At 41.9% G+C, this 20870-nt stretch overlaps 1 protein-coding gene across 1 annotated transcript in view; it reads left to right on the plus strand.

Moving 5' to 3' along the window:
* LOC106587053 (C-Jun-amino-terminal kinase-interacting protein 1) overlaps window positions 1–20870 on the plus strand; it is a 156902-nt gene that overhangs the window by 12198 nt on the left and 123834 nt on the right. The window contains exon 2 of the mRNA XM_082969338.1: window positions 18420–18481. Within this exon, the coding sequence (XP_082825464.1) occupies window positions 18420–18481 (62 nt within the window). The remainder of the gene's footprint in view (window positions 1–18419; window positions 18482–20870) is intronic.

Below are 20870 nucleotides of genomic sequence, written 5' to 3' on the forward strand. Positions count from 1 at the left end.
GGATTGTTCTTATTTTCCTCAATTAACCTGTTAGGGCTAGGGGGCAGCATTTGCACGCCTGGATAAAAAAAATGTACCCGATTTAATCTGGTTACTAATCCTACCCAGTAACTAGAATATGCATATCCTTATTATATATGGATAGAAAACACTCTAAAGTTTCTAAAACTGTTTGAATGGTGTCTGTGAGTATAACAGAACTCATTTGGCAGGCAAAACCCTGAGACATTTTCTGACAGGAAGTGGATACCTGATGTGTTGTATTGACTTTAAACCTATCCCATTGAAAAACACAGGGGCTGAGGAATATTTTGGCACTTCCTATTGCTTCCACTAGATGTCACCAGCCTTTACAAAGTGTTTTGAGTCTTCTGGAGGGAGATCTGACCGAACAAGAGCCATGGAACGATGATGTCCCATTAGACACCTGGCGCGCGAGTTCATGTTGGGTACCCTCGTTCCAATACGTTATAAAAGAGTATGCATTCGTCCACCTTGAATATTATTCATGTTCTGGTTAAAAAAGGCCCTAATGATTTATGCTATACAACGTTTGACATGTTTGAACGAACGGAAATATATTTTTTCCCCTCGTTCATGACGAGAAGTCCGGCTGGCTTAGATCATGTGCTAACAAGACGGAGATTTTTGGACATAAATGATGAGCTTTTTTGAACAAAACTACATTCGTTATGGACCTGTGATACCTGGAAGTGACATCTGATGAAGAGAATCAAAGGTAATGGATTATTTACATAGTATTTTCGATTTTAGATCTCCCCAACATGACGTCTAGTCTGTATCGCAACGCGTATTTTTCTGGGCGCAGTGCTCAGATTATTGCAAAGTGTGATTTCCCAGTAAGGTTATTTTTAAATCTGGCAAGTTGATTGCGTTCAAGAGATGTAAATCTATAATTCTTTAAATGACAATATAATATTTTACCAATGTTTTCTAATTTTAATTATTTAATTTGTGACGCTGACTTGACTGCCGGTTATTGGAGGGAAACGATTTCCTCAACATCAATGCCATAGTAAAACGCTGTTTTTGGATATAAATATGAACTTGATAGAACTAAAAATGCATGCATTGTCTAACATAATGTCCTAGGAGTGTCATCTGATGGAGATTGTAAAAGGTTAGTGCATCATTTTAGCTGGTTTTATGGTTTTGGTGACCCTGTCTTTGACTTGACAAAACATTACACACAACTCTTGTAAATGTACTGTCCTAACATACTCTAAATTTATGCTTTCGCCGTAAAACCTTTTTGAAATCGTAAAACGTGGTTAGATTAAGGAGATGTTTATCTTTCAAATGGTGTAAAATAGTTGTATTTTTGAAAAATTTGAATTTTGACATTTATTTGGATTCAAATTTGCCGCTCTTGAAATGCACCTGCTGTTGATGGAGTGCACCACGGGTGGCACGCTAGCGTCCCACCTAGCCCATAGAGGTTAAGTTGGAAAAATAGGATGATCGAGCAGCAGTGAGGGCTCTTCAATACTGCACGGTACTGTCTTTCCAAGCTAGTCGGAAGACTTCCAGTTTGGTGTGGCGCCATTTCCGTTCCAATTTTCTGGAAGCTTGCTTCAGAGCTTGGGTATTTTCTGTGTACCAGGGAGCTAGTTTCTTATGACAAATGTTTTTAGTTTTTAGGGGTGCAACTGCATCTAGGGTATTGCACAAGTTTAAATTGAGTTCGTCAGTTAGGTGGTTAACTGATTTTTGTCCTCTGATGTCCTTGGGTAGGCAGAGGGAGTCTGGAAGGGCATCAAGGAATCTTTGGGTTGTCTGAGAATTTATAGCACGACTTTTGATGCTCCTTGGTTGGGGTCTGAGCAGATTATTTGTTGCGATGGCAAACGTAATAAAATGGTGGTCCGATAGTCCAGGGTTATGAGGAAAAACATTAAGATCCACAACATTTATTCCATGGGACAAAACTAGGTCCAGAGTATGACTGTGGCAGTGAGTAGGTCAGGAGACATGTTTGACTAAACCTACTGAGTCAAAAGCCTTTTGGAATAGGTCTGTGGACTTTTCCATGTGAATATTAAAGTCACCAAAAATGTGAATATTATCTGCTATGACTACAATGTCCGATAGGAATTCAGGGAACTCAGTGAGGAACCCTGTATATGGCCCAGAAGGCCTGTAAACAGTAGCTATAAAAAGTGATTGAGTAGGCTGCATAGATTTCATGACTAGAAGCTCAAAAGACGAATACGTCATGTTTTTTTTGTAAATTGAAATTTGCTATCGAAAATGTTAGCAACACCTCCGCCTTTGTGGGATGCACGGGGGATATGGTGACTAGTGTAACCAGGAGGTGAGGCCTCATTTAACACAGTAAATTCATCAGGCTTAAGCCATGTTTCAGTCAGGCCAATCACATCAAGATTATGATCAGTGATTAGTTCATTGACTGTAACTGCCTTTGAAGTGAGGGATCTAACATTAAGTAGCCCTATTTTGAGATGTGAGGTATCACGATCTCTTTCAATAATGGCAGGAATGGAGGAGGTCTTTATTCTAGTGAGATTGCTAAGGCGAACACCGCCATGATTAGTTTTGCCCAACCTAGGTCGAGGCACAGACACGGTCTCAATGGGGATAGCTGAGCTGACTACACTCACTGTGCTAGTGGCAGACTCCACTAAGCTGGCAGGCTGGCTACCAGCCTGCTGCCTGGCCTGCACCCTATCTCATTGTGGAGCTTTGGGAGTTAGAGCCCTGTCTATGTTCGTAGATAAGATGAGAGCACCCCTCCAGCTAGGATGGAGTCCGTCACTCCTCAACAGGCCAGGCTTTGTCCTGTTTGTGGGTGAGTCCCAGAAAGGGCCAATTATCTACAAATTCTATCTTTTGGGAGGGGCAGAAAACAGTTTTCAACCAGCGATTGAGTTGTGAGACTGCTGAAGAGCTCATCACTCCCCCTAACTGGGAGGGGGCCAGAGACAATTACTCGATGCCGACACATCTTTCTAGCTGATTTACACGCTGAAGCTATGTTGCGCTTGGTGACCTCTGACTGTTTCATCCTAACATTGTTGGTGCCGACGTGGATAACAATTTCTCTACACTCGCCAGTTTTAGCTTTAGCCAGCACCATCTTCAGATTAGCCTTAACGTTGGTAGCCCTGCCCCCTGGTAAACAGTGTATGATCGCTGGAGGATTCATTTTAAGTCTAATACTGCAGGTAATGGAGTCGCCAATGACTAGGGTTTTCAATTTGTCAGAGCTAATGGTGGGAAGCTTTGTCGTCTCAGACCCCATAACGGGAGGAGTTGAGACCAGAGAAGGTTCGGCCTCTGACTCCGACTCGCTGCTTTATGGGGAGAACCGGTTGAAAGTTTCTGTCGGCTGAATGAGCGACACCGGTTGAGCATTACTACAGCATTTCCCTCCAGAAGCCATGAGAAAGTTGTCCGGCTGCGGGGACCGTGCGAGGGTATTTAAACTAACGTTACTATGTGTACTTACTGGTGGCACAGACGCTGTTTCATCATTTCCTACACTGAAATTACCCTTGCCTAACGATTGTGTCTGAAGCTGGGCTTACAGCACAGCTATCCTCGCCATAAGGCGATCATTCTCCTGTATATTATGAGTACAGTGACTGCAATTAGAAGGCATCATGTTAATGTTACTACTTAGCTTCGGCTGTTAGAAGTCCTGACGAACCATCTCCAGATAAAACGTCCGGAGTGAAAAAGCTGAATGAAAAAAAGTTGAGTGAAGGAAAAACTAAAAATATAAACGGTAATTAAAAAGTAAAAACAGTAAAGTTGTCAGGTAGCAAAGTAAGGTTGGCAACAAAACGCACAGCAGCACGTAAACAAGTCTGCAAGTTGTGACCGGAAATGACAAGCCTTACTGAGGATGATGATGATGCTGGAAGGACAGCTCTTCATGAACAAGGTGACCTAATGTGACCAAACTAAAGCTGGAGAGAACAATAGAGTGCGGGAGGAAAGAAATGAGTCAGGACTGAGGCAGAACAGGAGTACTCCCCACAGCCCTGCCGCCATATGAGAATCAACCCAGAGGTCTTCCGGGTGACTATACACAGATCTACCCTCTCATACCACTGACAGAAGAAAATGGAGAAGCAACCACAATTATCCTCAAGGGGATTCTGATGAAGGAGTTGGATGACACAACAGCAGCAACAAGCGGCATGAGAACAATAGAATTGGACACTCCAACTCACTCCACAAAAAGGAAGAGACTGGAAGACCCTAGACATATGGTCGCCTGTAGAAAACAAACTAACTACTAAAGAAGTAAAAGAAAAGTACAAAGTTTTACCATCCATGGGTGACCTATTCAGAGACCAGAGAGAAAGGGAAGAAAGAGAGAGAGAAGAAGGAAAAATGGAAAATAATAAGTTGAATACATTACAAACAGAGAAGAGAAAGTTGATAGAAGATCTGCAGGTGCTAATTGCTAATAAGATTAAAGAGACAATGGACACAGAAGTTGTGGATGAAAGTAAGAAGCTAAAAGAGGAGGTCAGACAAGCCATGGATATGGTAAAGACAATAACAGAGGGAGATAGAAGAGTGTGATTGGAGGACTAGACACTGCACTGAAGAAGGCCCAGCTTGCACAGATCGAGAAAGGAAGTGGTGATTTTACTCACAATATGATGGCTGCTCAAGTTGTTTCTACTGGCTCACCACAACCACAGTCTGCAGCTCCCCCAAAGTCACATCAGTCACACCTGTGAACCCGGTGCCTGCAGGGTATGTGCTTTTCACCACTCAGCATTATGGTGACCCACAAACATGGACTGGAAGAGGAGGTGTGCCCGCCAGATCCCTTCGTGACTGGAACAATACTCAATGCTGGACCTGTGGGCAGTTGGGGCATGTGAGTTTGCAGTGTGGGGGAAATGAAAGAGGAAGAGGTTACAACAGAGGCAGAGGAAACTTTGGGCCTGGCAGAGGAAGAGGAAACTTTGCTAATGTACATCCTGGAGTGTACTACCCACCATGGCAACAATATGCTCCTCAGCCACAGTACCTCTCGCCGGGAGCTGAAAATGCTCCCCAGGGGCCACCTATGTCCTATGGACAAGGAGGACAAGTTAATGACAGAAGACAGCCATGGCCAATGGGAAATCAGAACACCAACAGTTCTTATTTCCCTCTGACTCAACAATGAAGGCGCCCAACTCCCCTGCTCCAGTGTTCCCAGTATGATTTCAATGATGAAAGAGAATAGCCAATGGTTATTCTTAATGTTAATGGACACCACCTACCATTTCTAATAGACACTGGAGCTCACTGTTTCTGTTTAGCAAACCTGGACAAGTTGTTCGGATTTCCCTGAGCAAATCATCAGTAACAATAACAGGGGCATCGGGAGAGCCCAGGAATGTGTACCGGACAAAGACTTGTTTGATGAACCTTTGCTTGACTCTGACATGGTGCTGTTCGTTGATGGTTCTGCTTATATAGATCAAAGCACAGGGAAGAAACATGTAGGATTTTCTCTAGTAGATGTGGAAGGTAATATTGAGGTTATACAGCCCCTACCAGAACATTTATCAGCGCAACAGGCAGATTTATTAGCTCTGAAAACAGCTTGTGAATTGGGGGAAAGGAAGGCCCTCACTGTCTACTCAGACTCAGCTATGCTATTGGGGTTTATCTGTCCTGGTGTGGGGTTTGGAGAGCAAGAGGGTTTACTAATACCACAGCCACACCTATTAAAAACAGACCTTATGTTGAACAGTTGATTGAAACTATGCGAAAACCTAACAAATTGGCTATTGTTAAGGTTGAGGCACACACGGGGAGGAGTGATTATGCTAGTATTGGTAACAGCATAGCTAATGAGGCAGCCAAATTGGCTGTTTCCCGTTGTCACACACATGCATTCTATTTTTAGTTGTTTGTGTCATCTGAAGCTACTGATCTTGAGAAACAGCAGCAGGCTAATATTCTCAATCACCAAGTCTGGAGGGAGAGAGGGTGTGCTCTCTGTCCTAGGTCTGGCTTATGGCTACATCTTTTGTCTGGCATGCCCTGTTTACCATTCACCATGATCTCTACTGTTTGCCGATTGGCTCACCGAGTGAGCCTTTCGTCAAGGGGGGATATGGTGGAAGAGAAGATTTATATGGTGGAGGAGAAGATTTCGGCCCAATGGTTTTGCCCAAATTTGAATCAGCACGTAAATCAGTTCATTTACCGTTGCGCGACACGTTTATTATATAACATAGACAAGGGAACTCCACTGCAGCAGGGAAGTTCCCCACACCAAAATGACCTTTTGTCCACCTTGCTATGAATTTCATAGACATGGTAGAGCGAACAGAAAGAAAGAAATACTGCCTGGGGATAATTGACAGGTTCACCAGGTGGGTGGAAGCATTTCCCACCACCAACTGCATTGCGCGAACAGTTGCAAAATTGCTAGTCAGGGAAATTATACTCAAGTTTGGAGTGCCTGAGGTTTTGTCTGCAGACAATGGGACCAATCACATAGGACCTGTGGTTGCCCAGGTGGCCAAAATGATGGGTGTTGACCAGATGTTTGTGTCCATCTATCACCCGCGGAGTAACGGGATTACGGAGAGGGCTAATCAAATGATCAAAGGGGGGCTTGCAGAAGCCTGCCATTCCACAAAAATGAGCTGGGTGGAATGCTTGCCCCTTGTCCTCGTGAAAATGCACAGCAGCCTTAACCTGTTAGGGCTAGGGGGCAGTATTGACACGGCTGGATAAAAAACGTACCTGATTTAATCTGGTTACTACTCCTGCCCAGTAACTAGAATATGCATATAATTATTGGCTTTGGATAGAAAACACTCCAAAGTTTCTAAAACTGTTTGAATGGTGTCTGTGAGTATAACAGAACTCATATGGCAGGCCAAAACCTGAGAAGATTCCATGCAGGAAGTGGCCTGTCTGACAATTTCTTCCCCTTCTTGATTATCTCTATCCATTACAAAGGATCTCTGCTGTTACGTGACACTTCCTACGGCTCCAATGGGTTCTCAGAAGGCGGCAAAAAGCTGAATCGTGGCTTTGCAGGCTCTGGCTGAAAAAAAGTAGCGCGTTTGGGTAGTGGCTGGTTACAGTACTGTGAGACTCAGGCGCGTGCCCGCGCCGACCGAATGCTTTGTTTTCTTTCCTCTGTTTACCTAAACGGAGATTCCCGGTCAGAATATTATCGCTTTTTTACGAGAAAAATGGCATAAAAATGGATTTTAAACAGCGGTTGACATGCTTCGAGGTACGGTAATGGAATATTTAGATATTTTTTGTCACGAATTGCGCCATGCTCGTGACCCTGATTTACCATTTCGGATAGTGTCTGGAACGCACGAACAAAACGCCGCTATTTGGATATAACAATGGATTATTTTGGACCAAACCAACATTTGTTATTGAAGTAGCAGTCCTGGGAGTGCATTCTGATGAAGACAACAAAGGTAATCAAACTTTTGTAATAGTAAATCTGACTTTGGTCAGGGCTAAACTTGGTGGATGTCTAAATGGCTAGCCGTGATGGCTGGGCTATCTACTGAGATTATTGCAAAATGTGCTTTCACCGAAAAGCTATTTTAAAATCGGACACCTCGATTGCACAAAGGAGTTCTGTATCTATAATTCTTAAAATAATTGTTATGTTTTTTGTGAACGTTTATCGTGAGTAATTTAGTAAATTGTTAGTAAATTCCCCGGAAGTTTGCGGGGGTATGCTAGTTCTGAACGTCACATGCTAATGTAAAAAGCTGGTTTTTGATATAAATATGAACTTGATTGAACAAAACATGCATGTATTGTATAACATAATGTCCTAGGTGTGTCATCTGATGAAGATCATCAAAGGTTAGTGCTGCATTTAGCTGTCTTCTGGGTTTTTGTGACATTATATGCTAGCTTGAAAAATGGGTGTCTGATTATTTCTGGCTGGGTACTCTGCTGACATAATCTAATGTTTTGCTTTCGTTGTAAAGCCTTTTTGAAATCGGACAGTGTGGTTAGATTAACGAGAGTCTTGTCTTTAAAATGCTGTAAAATAATCATATGTTTGAGAAATTGAAGTAATAGCATTTCTAAGGTATTTGAAAATCGCTCTGTATTGAGAATTTTGAAAAAAAGATGTGCCCATTTTTAACTGCCTCCTACACCAACTCAGAAGCTAGGATATGCATATTATTAACAGATTTCAATAGAAAACACTCTGAATTTTCTAAAACTGTTTGAATGGTGTCTGTAAGTATAACAAAACTCATATGGCAGGCAAAAACCTGAGAAAAATACAAGCAGGAAATGGGAATTTTGTGGCTGTACTATTTTCGAGTCATTGCTAATAGATCACACAGTGACAAAGGATTCCTTTTGCACTTTCTACGGCTTCCACTAGATGTCAACAATCTTTATAAAGTTGTTTGAAGCGTCTATGATGACCAGAGACCGGATGACAAGGAAGGGAATTTGACGTCCCTGGGATGTCGTCACTTCATTATTGCGTGCACATGCGCGTTCATGTGAGGTGAGACATTTTTCAAAACGTTTTTCAAGACACAGGAGAGGTCGGGTTGAAATTTTACTGATGTTTCACGTTAAAAATGGCCCTAAAGATTGATGCTAAACAACGTTTGACATGTTTGAACGAACGTAAATATATATATTTTTTTACTTTTCGTGGTGACTTTTCCCTCCCCCGCCCTACATTTTGAGGAGCCTACTGAACGCGCTAACAACATGGAACAACTTGGAGTTATTTGGACATAAATTATGAACTTTGTCGAAAGAAACCACATTTGTTGTGGACCTGGGATTCCTGGAAGTGCCTTCTGATGAAGATAATCAAAGGTAAGGGAATATTTACAATAGTATTATTGATATTAGATGGTTCCAAGCTGGTGCTAACCTGTATAGCCTAGCCTATTGTTCTTAGCATAGCACCCCGTTTATTGTAAAGTGTGATTTCCCAGTAAAGTTATTTTGAAATGTGGCAATGCGGTAGCATTTACGAGATGTTAATCTAGAATTCTTTGAATGACAATATTATAATTTACCAATGTTTTCGAATAGTAATTTTGTAAATTGTAACGCTTTTGAGGGAAAAAAAATTCTGAATTTCACCGCCACTGTAAAATGCTGTTTTTGGATATAAATATGAACTTGATGGAACAAGAAATGCTTGTATTGTATAACATAATGTCCTAGGAGTGTCATCTGAAGAAGATTGTCAAAGGTTAGTGCATAATTTTAGCTGGTTTTCTGCTTTTGGTGACGCCTGTCTTTGAATTGACAAAACATTACACAAAGCTATTTTCAATGTACTCTCCTAACATAACCTAACTTTATGCTTTCGCCGTAAAGCCTCTTTGAAATCGGACAATGTGGTTGGATTTAGGAGATGTTTATCTTTCAAATGGTGAAAAATAGTTGATTGTTTGAGAAATTGAAATTATTAGATTCTTGCAGTTTTGAATTTCCCGCCATGGTATCTTGTCAATAAATTCCGTTAGCGGGATCAGAGCGGGAAGGGGTCCTCTAGAGGTTAAGTGCCTCCCACTCCTCTTTCTATTCTGGTTAGAGCCAGTTTGTGCTGTTCTGTGAAGGGAGTAGTACGAGATCTTCAGTTTCTTGGCAATTTCTTGCATGGAATAGCCTTCATTTCTCAGAACAAGAATAGACCGACGAGTTTCAGAAGAAAGGTCTTTGTTTCTGGTCATTTTTAGCCTGTAATCGAACCCACAAATGCTGATGCTTCAGATACACAACTAGTCTAAAGAAGGACAGTTTTATTGCTTCCTTAATCAGGACAACAGTTTTCAGCTGTGCTAACATAATTGCAAAAGGGTTTTCTATTGATCAATTAGCCTTTTAAAATGATAAACTTGGATTAGCTGACATAATGTGCCATTGGAACACAGGAGTGATGGTTGCTGATAATGGGCCTCTGTACGCCTATGTAGATATTCTATAACAAATCAGCCGTTTCCAGCATCCAATAGTCGTTTACAACATTAACTATGTCTACACTATATTTCTGATCAATTTTATGCTGTTTTAATGGACGGAAAAATAGCTTTTCTTTCAAAAAAGAGGACATAAAGTGACCCTAAACTTTTGAACAGTAGTGTAAATCTGATAACTGGGACATATTCATTTGTAGAGTTACCATTATTTGGTTATACCATCCTTAATGATATCACAAACAACGACTTATTTTACATGATTATTGTTTTGAGCCCCATGAACCATTTACCACATTATTTACATTAGAAATGTCCAAGTCTCTCTTTGTGGTAACAAAGGGATTTTTAACTTCCATTTCTGCAGAGTGGGAGAGAGAGTTCCTGCAAAGTATTTATGACCCGGTTGTTAAGTCATAAAACTCTGGTGAAAGAGAGAGAGAGGGAAGGGTTGGGGGGCTGATCTGGCACCTATGATCCTCACCCAAGAGGGACAGTAGGGTAGGCGTTTGTTGGTGGAATGTCATGCCTAAAGTTTGCTAATCTTGCCAATGAAAAACTTATTAAAGTAGTTGGCAATATCACTGTTTTTTTGTGATGTATTAGCCATCTGACTCAATGAATGATGGAGCTGAGTTTGCCTTTTTGTCCAACATTTTATTTACTATCATTCTTTATATAATTTATCATAGTATAGTTTCGTTTTATTCAGTTTAGTCACATGATTTCTCAATTTGCAGTATGTTTGCCAATCGGTTGTGCAGCCAGACTTTTTTGCCGTTTCTTTTGCCTCATCCTGCTCAACCATACCATTTTTCAATTCCTCATCAATCCATGAGGATTTAACAGTATTTACCGTCTTTTTCTAATGGGTGCATGCTTATTGGTAACTGGAATAAGCAATTTCATAAATGTGTCAAGTGCAGTGTCTGGTTGCTCCTCATTACACACCACATACCAACAAATATTCTTTACATCATCAACATAGGAATCATTGCAAAACTTCTTGTTTGACCTCTCATACACTATATTAGAACTAGCCTTTGGAATTTTCGTTTTTCTAAATATGGCTACAGCATTGTGATCACTACATCCAATTGGTTTTGGATACTGCTTTAAAACAGATTTATGCAGCATTAGTAAAGATGTGATCAGTACATGTGGATGATTTCATTCCTGTGCTGTTTTTAAATACCCTGGTATGTTGACTGCTAACCTGAACCAGGATGCAGGCTCTGGTTACCGTTTGAAGCTTTTTCTTGAGTGGCAACACATACATTATCAAGCTTTTCACACATATTATCCAGATACTGACTGTTAGCACTTGGGCAGATGAACCTGTAGCCAACAGTATTTCACATGAGATCCTCTCTAAGCTTTACAGGAATGTGGTTCTGAATATAGACTGCAACAATCAAATGTATTTATAAAGCCCTTCTTACATCAGCTGATGTCACAAAGTGCTGTACAGAAACCCAGCCTAATACCCAAACAGCAAACAATGCAGGTGTAGAAGCACGGTGGCTAAGAAAAACTCCCTAGAAAGGCCAGAACCTAGGAAGAAACCTGGAGAGGAACCAGGCTCTGAGGGGTGGCCAGTCCTCTTCTGGCTGTGCCAGGTGGAGATTATAACAGAAAATGGCCAAGATATTCAAATGTTCATAGATGACCAGCAGGGTCAAATAATAATAATCACAGTGGTTGTAGAGGGTGCAACAGGTCAGAACAAAATCAAATCACATTTTATTTGTCACATGCGCCGAATACATGTGTAGACCTTACAGTGAAATGCTTACTTAAAAGCCCTAACCAACAATGCAGTTAAAAAAAATAAGAATAAGAAATTAAAGTAACAAATAATTAAAGATTAGCAGTAAAATAACAGTAGCGAGGCTATATACAGGAGGTAACTGTACAGAGTCAAAGTGTGGGGGCACTGGTTAGTCGAGGTAATTAAGGTAATATGTGGGGGGGAGGGGGGCAATGCAAATAGTCTGGGTAGCCATTTGATTAGATGTTCAGGAATCTAATGGCTTGGGGGTAGAAGCTGTTTAGAAGCCTTTTGGACCTAGACTTGGCACTCCAGTACCGCTTGCCATGTGGTAGCAGAGAGAGCAGTCTATAACTAGGGTGGCTGGAGTCTTTGACAATGTACTGGGCTGCACGCACTACCATCTGTAGTGCCTTGCGGTCGGAGGCCGAGCAGTTGCCATACCTGGCAGTGACGCAGCCAGTCAGGATGCTCTCAATAATGCAGATGTAGAACCTTTTGAGGATCTGAAGACCCATGCCAAATCTTTTCAGTCTCCTGAGGGGAAATAGGTTTTGTCGTGCCCTCTTCACGACTGTCTTGGCATGCTTGGACCATGTTTGTTGGTGATGTGGACATCAAGGAACTTGAAGCTCTCAACCTGCTCCACTACAGCCCCGTCGATGAGAATGCTCGGTCGTCCTTTTCCTGTAGTCCACAATCATCTCCTTTGTCTTGATCACGTTGAGGAAGAGGTTGCTGTCCTGGCACCACACTACCAGGTCTCTGACCTCCTCCCTATAGGCAGTCTCGTCGTTGTCGGTGATCAGGCCTACGACTGTTGTGTCATTGGAAAACTTAATGATGGTGTTGGAGTCGTGCCTGGCCATGCAGTCATGAGTGAACAGGGAATACAGGAGAGGACTGAGCACACAACCCCGAGGGGCCTCCATGTTGAGGATCAGCATGCCAGATGTGTTGTTACCTACCCTTACCACCTGGGGGTGGCCCGTCAGGAAGTCCAGGATCCAGTTGCAGAGGGAGATGTTTAGTCCCAGGGTCCTTAGCTTAGTGATGAGCTTTAAGGGCACTATGGGGTTGAACGCTGAGCTGCAGTCAATGAATAGCATTCACATAGGTGTTCCTTTTGTCCAGGTGGGAAAGGGCGGTGTGGAGTGCAATAGAGATGGCATCATTTGTGGATCTGTTAGGGCGGTATGCAAATTGGATTGGGTGTAGTGTTTCTGGGATAATGGTGTTGATGTGAGCCATGAACAGCCTTTCAAAGCACTTCATGGCAACAGATGTGAGTGCTACGGGTTGGTAGTCGTTTAGGCAGGTGTTCTTGGGCACAGGGACTATGGTGGTCTGCTTGAAACATGTTGTTATTACAGACTCAGACAGGCAGAGGTTGAAAATGTCAGTGAAGACACTTGCCAGTTGGTCAGTGCATGCTCGGACTACACGTCCTGGTAATCCGTCTGGGCCTTCGGACATGTGAATGTTGACCTATTTAACTTCATTAGGGTAGAGGGCAGTATTTTTACGTCTGGATGAAAAGCGTGCCCAAAGTAAACTGCCTGTTACTCAGGCCCAGAAGCTAGGATATGCAGATTTGGATAGAAAACAATGTAAAGTTTCCAAAACTGTTAAAATAATGTCTGTGAGTATAACAGAACTGATATGGCAGGTGAAAACCTGAGAAAAATCCATCCAGGGAGTGGGATTGTTTTATTTTTGTAGTTTTCTAATGAATGCCATTACAGTATCCATTGACTTTGGACTCAATTTGCACTTCCTATGGCATCCACTAGATGTTAACAGTCTTTAGAAATTGTTTCAGGCTTGTATTCTGAAAAATTATGGAGTAAGACCACTTTGAAAGAGTGGACCATTCAGTGTCCCATAGGTTTTTCATGTGCACGACCGAGAGCACGCCTTTCTTGTTATCCTTTTATATTGGTGAAGCTTTTGTCCGGTTGAAATAGTATTGATTATTATGACTAAAAACAACCTGAGGATTGATTATAGACATCGTTTGACATGTTTCTACGAACTTTACTGATACTTTTCAGATTTTTCGTCTGTCTGTTGTGACTGCCTTTGAGCCTGTGGATTACTGAACAAAACGCTTTGTTTTTTTATATAAAGAGGTAATTTATCGAACAAAACAAACATTTATTGAGTAAATGGGAGTCTTGTGAGTGCAACCATATGAAGATCATCAAAGGTAAGTGATTAATTTTATCACTATTTCTGACTTTTTTTACTCGTCTACTTGGCTGGTAACTGTTTGTAATTATTTGTCTTCTGGGCGCTGTTCTCAGATAATCGCATGGTATGCTTTCGCCGTAAAGCCTTTTTTCAATCTGACACCGTGGTTGGATTAACAAGAAGTTAATCTTTAAACTGATGTTTAACACTTGTATGTTTTATGAATTTTTATAATGAGTATTTCTGTTTTTGAATTTGGCGCTCTGCAATTTCACTGGATGTTGGCCAGGTGGGACGGTAGCGTCCCACACCCCCTAGAGAGGTTAAAGGTCTTGCTCACATTGGCTGCGGAGAGCGTGATCACACAGTCGTCCGGAACAGCTGATGCTCTCAAGCATGTTTCAGTGTTATTTTCCTCGAAGCGAGCATAGAAGTTATTTAGCTCGTCTGGCACGCTCGTGTCACTGGGCAGCTCTCGGTTGCTTCCCTTTGCAGGCGCTGCCACATCCGACAAGCGTCGGAGCCGGTGTAGTACGATTCAATCTTAGTCCTGTATTGACGCTTTGCCTGTTTGATGGTTCGTCGGAGGGCATCGCAGGATTTCTTATAAGCTTCCGAGTTTGAGTCCTGCTCCTTGAAAGCGGCAGCTCTACCCTTTAGCTCAGTGCGGATATTGCCTGTAATCCATGGCTTCTGGTTGGGGTATGTACAGTGAGGGAAAAAGGTATTTGATCCCCTGCTTATTTTGTACGTTTGCCCACTAACAAAGAAATGATCAGTCTATAATTTTAATGGTAGGTTTATTTGAACAGTGAGAGACAGAATAACAACAAAAAAATCCAGAAAAACGCATGTCAAAAATGTTATAAAATGATTTGCATTTTAATGTGGGGATGACGTCATCGATGCACTTATTGATGAATCCATTGACTGATGTGGTGTACTCCTCAATGCCATCGGAAGAATCCTGGAACTTATTCCAGTCTGTGCTAGCAAAACAGCTACAAATAATACAGATGAAAACTCTCTAGGTAGATAGAGTATCTCATCATAAGCTGTAGACCACACTACTTCAAGCAAACAAAACGTTGAGACTTCCTTCGATATCGTGCACCAGCTGTTGATTACAAATATACATAGACCGCCACCCGTTGTCTTACCAGAGGCTGCTGTTCTGTACTGCCGAGTTTACATATACAGTTGATGTCGGAAGTTTACATACACCTTAGCCAAATACATTTAAACTCAGTTTTTCACAATTCCTGACATTTAACCTCTTACATCTAGACGTTCCGCTAGCGGAACACCTGCTCCAATATCCAATGATAGGCGTGGCGCGAATTACAAATTCCTCAAAAATACAAAAACTTCAATTTTTCAAACATATGACTATTTCACAGCATTTTAAAGACAAGACTCTCCTTTATCTAACCACACTGTCCGATTTCAAAAATGCTTTACAGCGAAAGCAAAACATTAGATTATGTCAGCAGAGTACCAAGCCAGAAATAATCAGACACCCATTTTTCAAGCGAGTATATAATGTCACAAAAACCCAGAAGACAGCTAAATGCAGCACTAACCTTTGATGATCTTCATCAGATGACACACCTAGGACATTATGTTATACAATAAATGCATGTTTTGTTCAATCAAGTTCATATTTATATCAAAAAACGGCTTTTTACATTAGCATGTGACGTTCAGAACTAGCAAACTTCCGGGGAATTTGCTAACAATTTACTAAATTACTCACGATAAACGTTCACAAAAAGCATAACAATTATTTTAAGAATTATAGATACAGAACTCCTCTATGCACTCGATATGTCCGATTTTAAAATAGCTTTTTGGTGAAAGCACATTTTGCAATATTCTAAGTACATAGCCCAGCCATCACGGGCTAGCTATTTAGACACCCGGCAAGTTTAGCACTCACCAATATCAGATTTACTATTATAAAAGTTTGATTACCTTTTGTTGTCTTCGTCAGAATGCATTCCCAGGACTGCTACTTCAATAACAAATGTTGGTTTGGTCCAAAATAATCCATCGTTATATCCGAATAGCGGCGTTTTGTTCGTGCGTCCCAGACACTATCCGAAATGGTAAATCAGGGTCGTGCGCATGGCGCAATTCGTGACAAAAAAAATCTAAATATTCCATTACCGTACTTCGAAGCATGTCAACCGTTGTTTAAAATCAATTTTTATGCCATTTTTCTCGTAAAAAAGCGATAATATTCCGACCGGGAATGTCCATTTAGCTAAACAGAGGAAAGAAAACAAAGCTTTCGGTCGTCGCGAGCACGAGCCTGAGTCTCACAGTACTGTAACCAGCCACTACCCAAACGCGCTACTTTGTTTCAGCCAGAGCCTGCAAAGCCACGATTCAGCATTTTGCCGCATTCTGAGAGCCTATGGCAGCCGTAGGAAGTGTCACGGGACAGCTAAGATCCTCACTCTTCAATAAACAGAGACAAGAAGAACGACACCTTGTCAGACAGGCCACTTCCTGCATGAAATCTTCTCAGGTTTTTGCCTGCCATATGAGTTCTGTTATACTCACAGACACCATTCAAACAGTTTTAGAAACTTTAGGGTGTTTTCTATCCAAAGCCAATAATTATATGCATATTCTAGTTACTGGGCAGGAGTAGTAACCAGATTAAATCGGGTACATTTTTTATCCAGCCGTGAAAATACTGCCCCCTAGCCATAACAGGTTAATCAAAGTAACAATTCCCTGTCTTAGGTCAGTTATGATCACGACTTTATTTTAAGAATGTGAAATGTCAGAATAATAGAGAATGATAGTACAGAGAATGATTTATTTAAGCTTGTATTTCTTTCATCACATTCCCAGTGGGTCAGAAGTTTACATACACTCAATTAGTATTTCATAGCATTGCCTTTAAATTGTTTGACTTGGGTCAAATGTTTCAGGTAGCCTTCCACAAGCTTCCCACAATAAGTTGGGTGAATTTTGGCCCATTCCTCCTGACAGAGCTGGTGTAACTAGGTCAGGTTTGTAGGCCTCCTTGCTCGCATACGCTTTTTCAGTTCTGCCCACAAATCTTCTATAGGATTGAGGTCAGGGCTTTGTGATGGCCACTCCAATACCTTGACTTTGTTGTCCTTAAGCCACTTTGCCACAACTTTGGAAGTATGCTTGGGGTCATTGTCCATTTGGAAGACCCATTTGTGACCAAGCTTTAACTTCCTGACTAATGTCTTAGGATGTTGCTTCAATATATCCACATAATTGCCCTCCAGAATCTTAACAAGGTCCATTACTGATCTCTGGGATTGATTTGCACTTTTGGCACCAAAGTACGCTCATCTCTAGGAGACAGAATGCGTGTCCTTCCTGAGCGGAATGTTGGCTGCGTGGTCCCATGTTGTTTATACTTGCGTACTATTGTTTGTACAGATGAACGTGGTAACTTTAGGCGTTTGGAAATTGCTCCCAATGATGAATCAGACTTGTGGAGGTCTACAATTTGTTCCTGAGGTCTTGGCTGATTTCTTTTCATTTTCCCATGATGTCAAGCAAAGAGGCACTGAGTTTGAAGGTAGGCCTTGAAATACATCCTCAGGTACATCTCCAATTGACTCAAATTCTGTCAATTAGCCTATCAGAAGCTCCTAAAGCCATGACATCATTTTCTGGAATTTTCCAAGCTATGTAAAGTCACAGTCAACTTAGTGTATGTAAACTTCTGACCCACTGGAATTGTGATACAGTGAATTATAAGTGAAATAATCTGTCTGTAAACAATTGTTGGAAAAATTACTTGTGTCATGCACAAAGTAGATGTACTAACCGACTTGCCAAAACTATAGTTTGTTAACAAGACATTTGTGGAGTGGTTGAAAATAAGTTTTAATGACTCCAACCTAAGTGTATGTAAACTTACGACTTCAAATGTATTTGGCTAAGGTGTATGTTAACTTTCGACTTCAACTGTATATACTAGGCGGTGTCAGAGGAAGGCCCAAAAAATTATTAAAGACTCCAGTCAACCAAGTCATAGACTGTTCCCTCTGCTACCGCACGGCAAGCGGTACCTGAGTCTAGGACCAAAAGGCTCCTTAACAGCTTCAACCGCTAAGCCATATGACTGCTGACCAAATCATCAAATGGCCACCCAGATTACTTACAATGACACTTTGTTTTTACACTGCTGCTACTCGCTGTTTATTATCTATGCATAGTCACTTTACAAATTACCTCGACTAACCTGTACCCCCACACATTGACTCAGTACCGGTACCCCCTGTGTATAGCCTTGTTATTGTTATGTAGTTTTGTTGTGTTACTTGTTTTGATTTTTTTTTTTTCACTTTAGTTTTTTAGTAAATATTTTCTTAACTCCATTTCTTTAACTGCATTGTTGGTTAAGGGCTTGTAAATATGCATTTCACTGTATTCGGCGCATGTGGCAAATAACATTTGATTTGATTTGAAATCTTCTTTTTCAACTTGTTTTCTTTCAGGGACTAAACAGGGCAATTGATGCTTTGGCAGGACAAATCCCTATTTCCCGATTGGTGTGGAGGTAAGAATTTGTATCATTATCTATTTATTTTTTTGATGAAATTCAGCTAGCTGTTTTTTGCTCCATTTAGGCTTGCTTGCTAGCTAGCCAAGAAATTTGTTGTGCAGGGGGCTGAGATCTAAGCAGGACAGGAGACTGCAGACCTGCAGATGGGGCAGCTAACTTTTGGCCTATCATCGCAGGGGGCTCTAAGCCTGGCAGGCTAGGATGAAGCGTACTCAATAAGGAGGGGGTCTGCGGTCCATGCAGGGCAGGATATTTTAGACCTATTTGACGGTCATGACATACTTGGCTTACTGGGAAGGCAGGGAACTCTAAACATGACCCTACTTGAAAGGAAGGGAACTCTGACCTTAACGGAAAGGAGGGGAACTCTGACCTTAACGGAAAGGAGGGGAACTCTGACCCTACCGGGAAGGAAGGGAACTGTAACCCTAAATCCCCCTCAATCACGGAGGGTTGTGCCAACCTAACTTAGAAATACATTTGACGATAGAATTCTCCCCATACCCTCCTTCTAGGCAAGTCTATTGTCCAGCTACCTGCTAATAGCCATAATGGCACAGTACAACGTAACCATGTGTGTTTGAAAGAGTATTTAGTGAAAATGATATCCTGATGATGGTTTTTATGTGGGGTTGAAATGAGAGGGAACTTTCCAGGGTGACACAGAGGCTTTTGACTTGTGTTAACAAAGGTACTGGGAAACCATCTATGGTGATGCTGAGGTTGTACTGTTTGGAGAGGTTGGATTTGGAGCCGATGAGCATGAGCTCTGTCTTGTTGCTGTTAAGTTTTAGGCGGTTCATTCTCATCTAGCTCTGGATGTCTTGAAGGCAGCTGATGAGGGAGGGGAGTGGTGGGTTTGTTGGGAGATGTCTTTTGGGTGTTATCTGCATTGCAGTGGAAGTGAACTTTGATTTTGCATCTTTCCCAGGGGTAGGTCACGCACCCTGATCTGTGATTTTTCAGTTGCACAAACTGTTGGCGGTCAGTGAGGTAGGAGGAAAACCAGGAGAGTGCAACACCCGTGACACCAACTAGACGTTTCATGAGGAGTGGGTAGGAGATGGTATGAAAGGCTGCATTCAGGTCGAGGAGGATGAGGATGGATAGCAGCCCTGAGTCAGCTGCATGGAGGGGGTTGTTACTTATTTTGACCAGGGCTGTTTCAGTGTTGTGTTTGGAGCAGAAACCAGACTGGAATGGTTCGTGAATGTTATGTAGTTGAGTGGCCACAACCCACTCCAGTATTTTGGAGAGGAAGGGAAGGTTTAAGATGGACTGAAGTTGTTCAGGAATTTATCGCACTGCTTGAGGGAAGGTTCTGCAGGGAAGTTGTCAGGAGGCTGAAGTAGGAAATTCACTGTGAAGAAGTGGACTTTTGGGTTGTTTTTACCAGAGTTTATGATGTCGGAGTAATAGGATGTTCTTGCAGCTGAGATGGCATTCTTATATTTTAACAGGTGATCTGTGTATGCTTGAGAGTGAACTACTCAACCGTCTACTTGTACAAATGCTCGGGACGCCGTGCACTGGCTTTTAACAGGCGTAGCTCCGAGGTGTACCAGGGAGCAGTGTGAGTGAAGGAGGCTGAGTGGGTTTTGAGGGGAGCGAATGGCACTGGAGGAGATGAATGCCAATGTACGGGCTCCAAACCAATGCTGCTATTGTGTGTTTTTTTGCGTTATTTGTAACTTATTTTGTACATAATGTTTCTGCCACCTCCTCTTACGACCGAAAAGAGCTTTTGGATATCAGGACAGCGATTACTTACCTCGAACAGGACAAAGATTTTTTTTCCTTAACGAGTAGTACGCGAAGGATTTACTTCAGACACCGGACAAGGCCCAAATCTCTGTCATTCGCATGAAGAAGAGACGGAGATATCGGGGACAGGGGTCAGGGTGCCTTGTAAGGATCCAACGGCGATTGGGAAATCCGCCTCTACCATCAGTCCTATTAGCCAACATGCAATCATTAGATAATAAACTGGATGAGCTCTGATCAAGACTATCCTACCAAAGGCGACATTAAAAACGGTAATATATTATGTTTCACCGAGTCATGGCTGAACGACAACATGGATAACATACAGCTGGCTGGGTTTTCCATGCATCAGCAAGTTAGAACGCCTGCCTCGGGTAAGACAAGGGGTGGCGGTTTGTGTCTATTTGTAAATAACAGCTGGTGCACCAAATCTAATATTAACTTCTTTGGGATACCCCCCCCCCCCCCCCCTTCTCTCAATTTCTGCCTGAAGACATACCCTAATCTAACTGTCTGTAGCTCAGGCCCAGAAGCAAGGATATGCATATTCTTGGTATCATTTGAAAGGAAACACTCTGAAGTTTGTGGAAATGTGAATTGAATGTAGGAGAATATAACA

This window comes from Salmo salar, chromosome 26, assembly GCF_965601325.2.
Source record: "Salmo salar chromosome 26, fSalSal1, whole genome shotgun sequence".
NCBI lineage: Eukaryota > Metazoa > Chordata > Actinopteri > Salmoniformes > Salmonidae > Salmo > Salmo salar.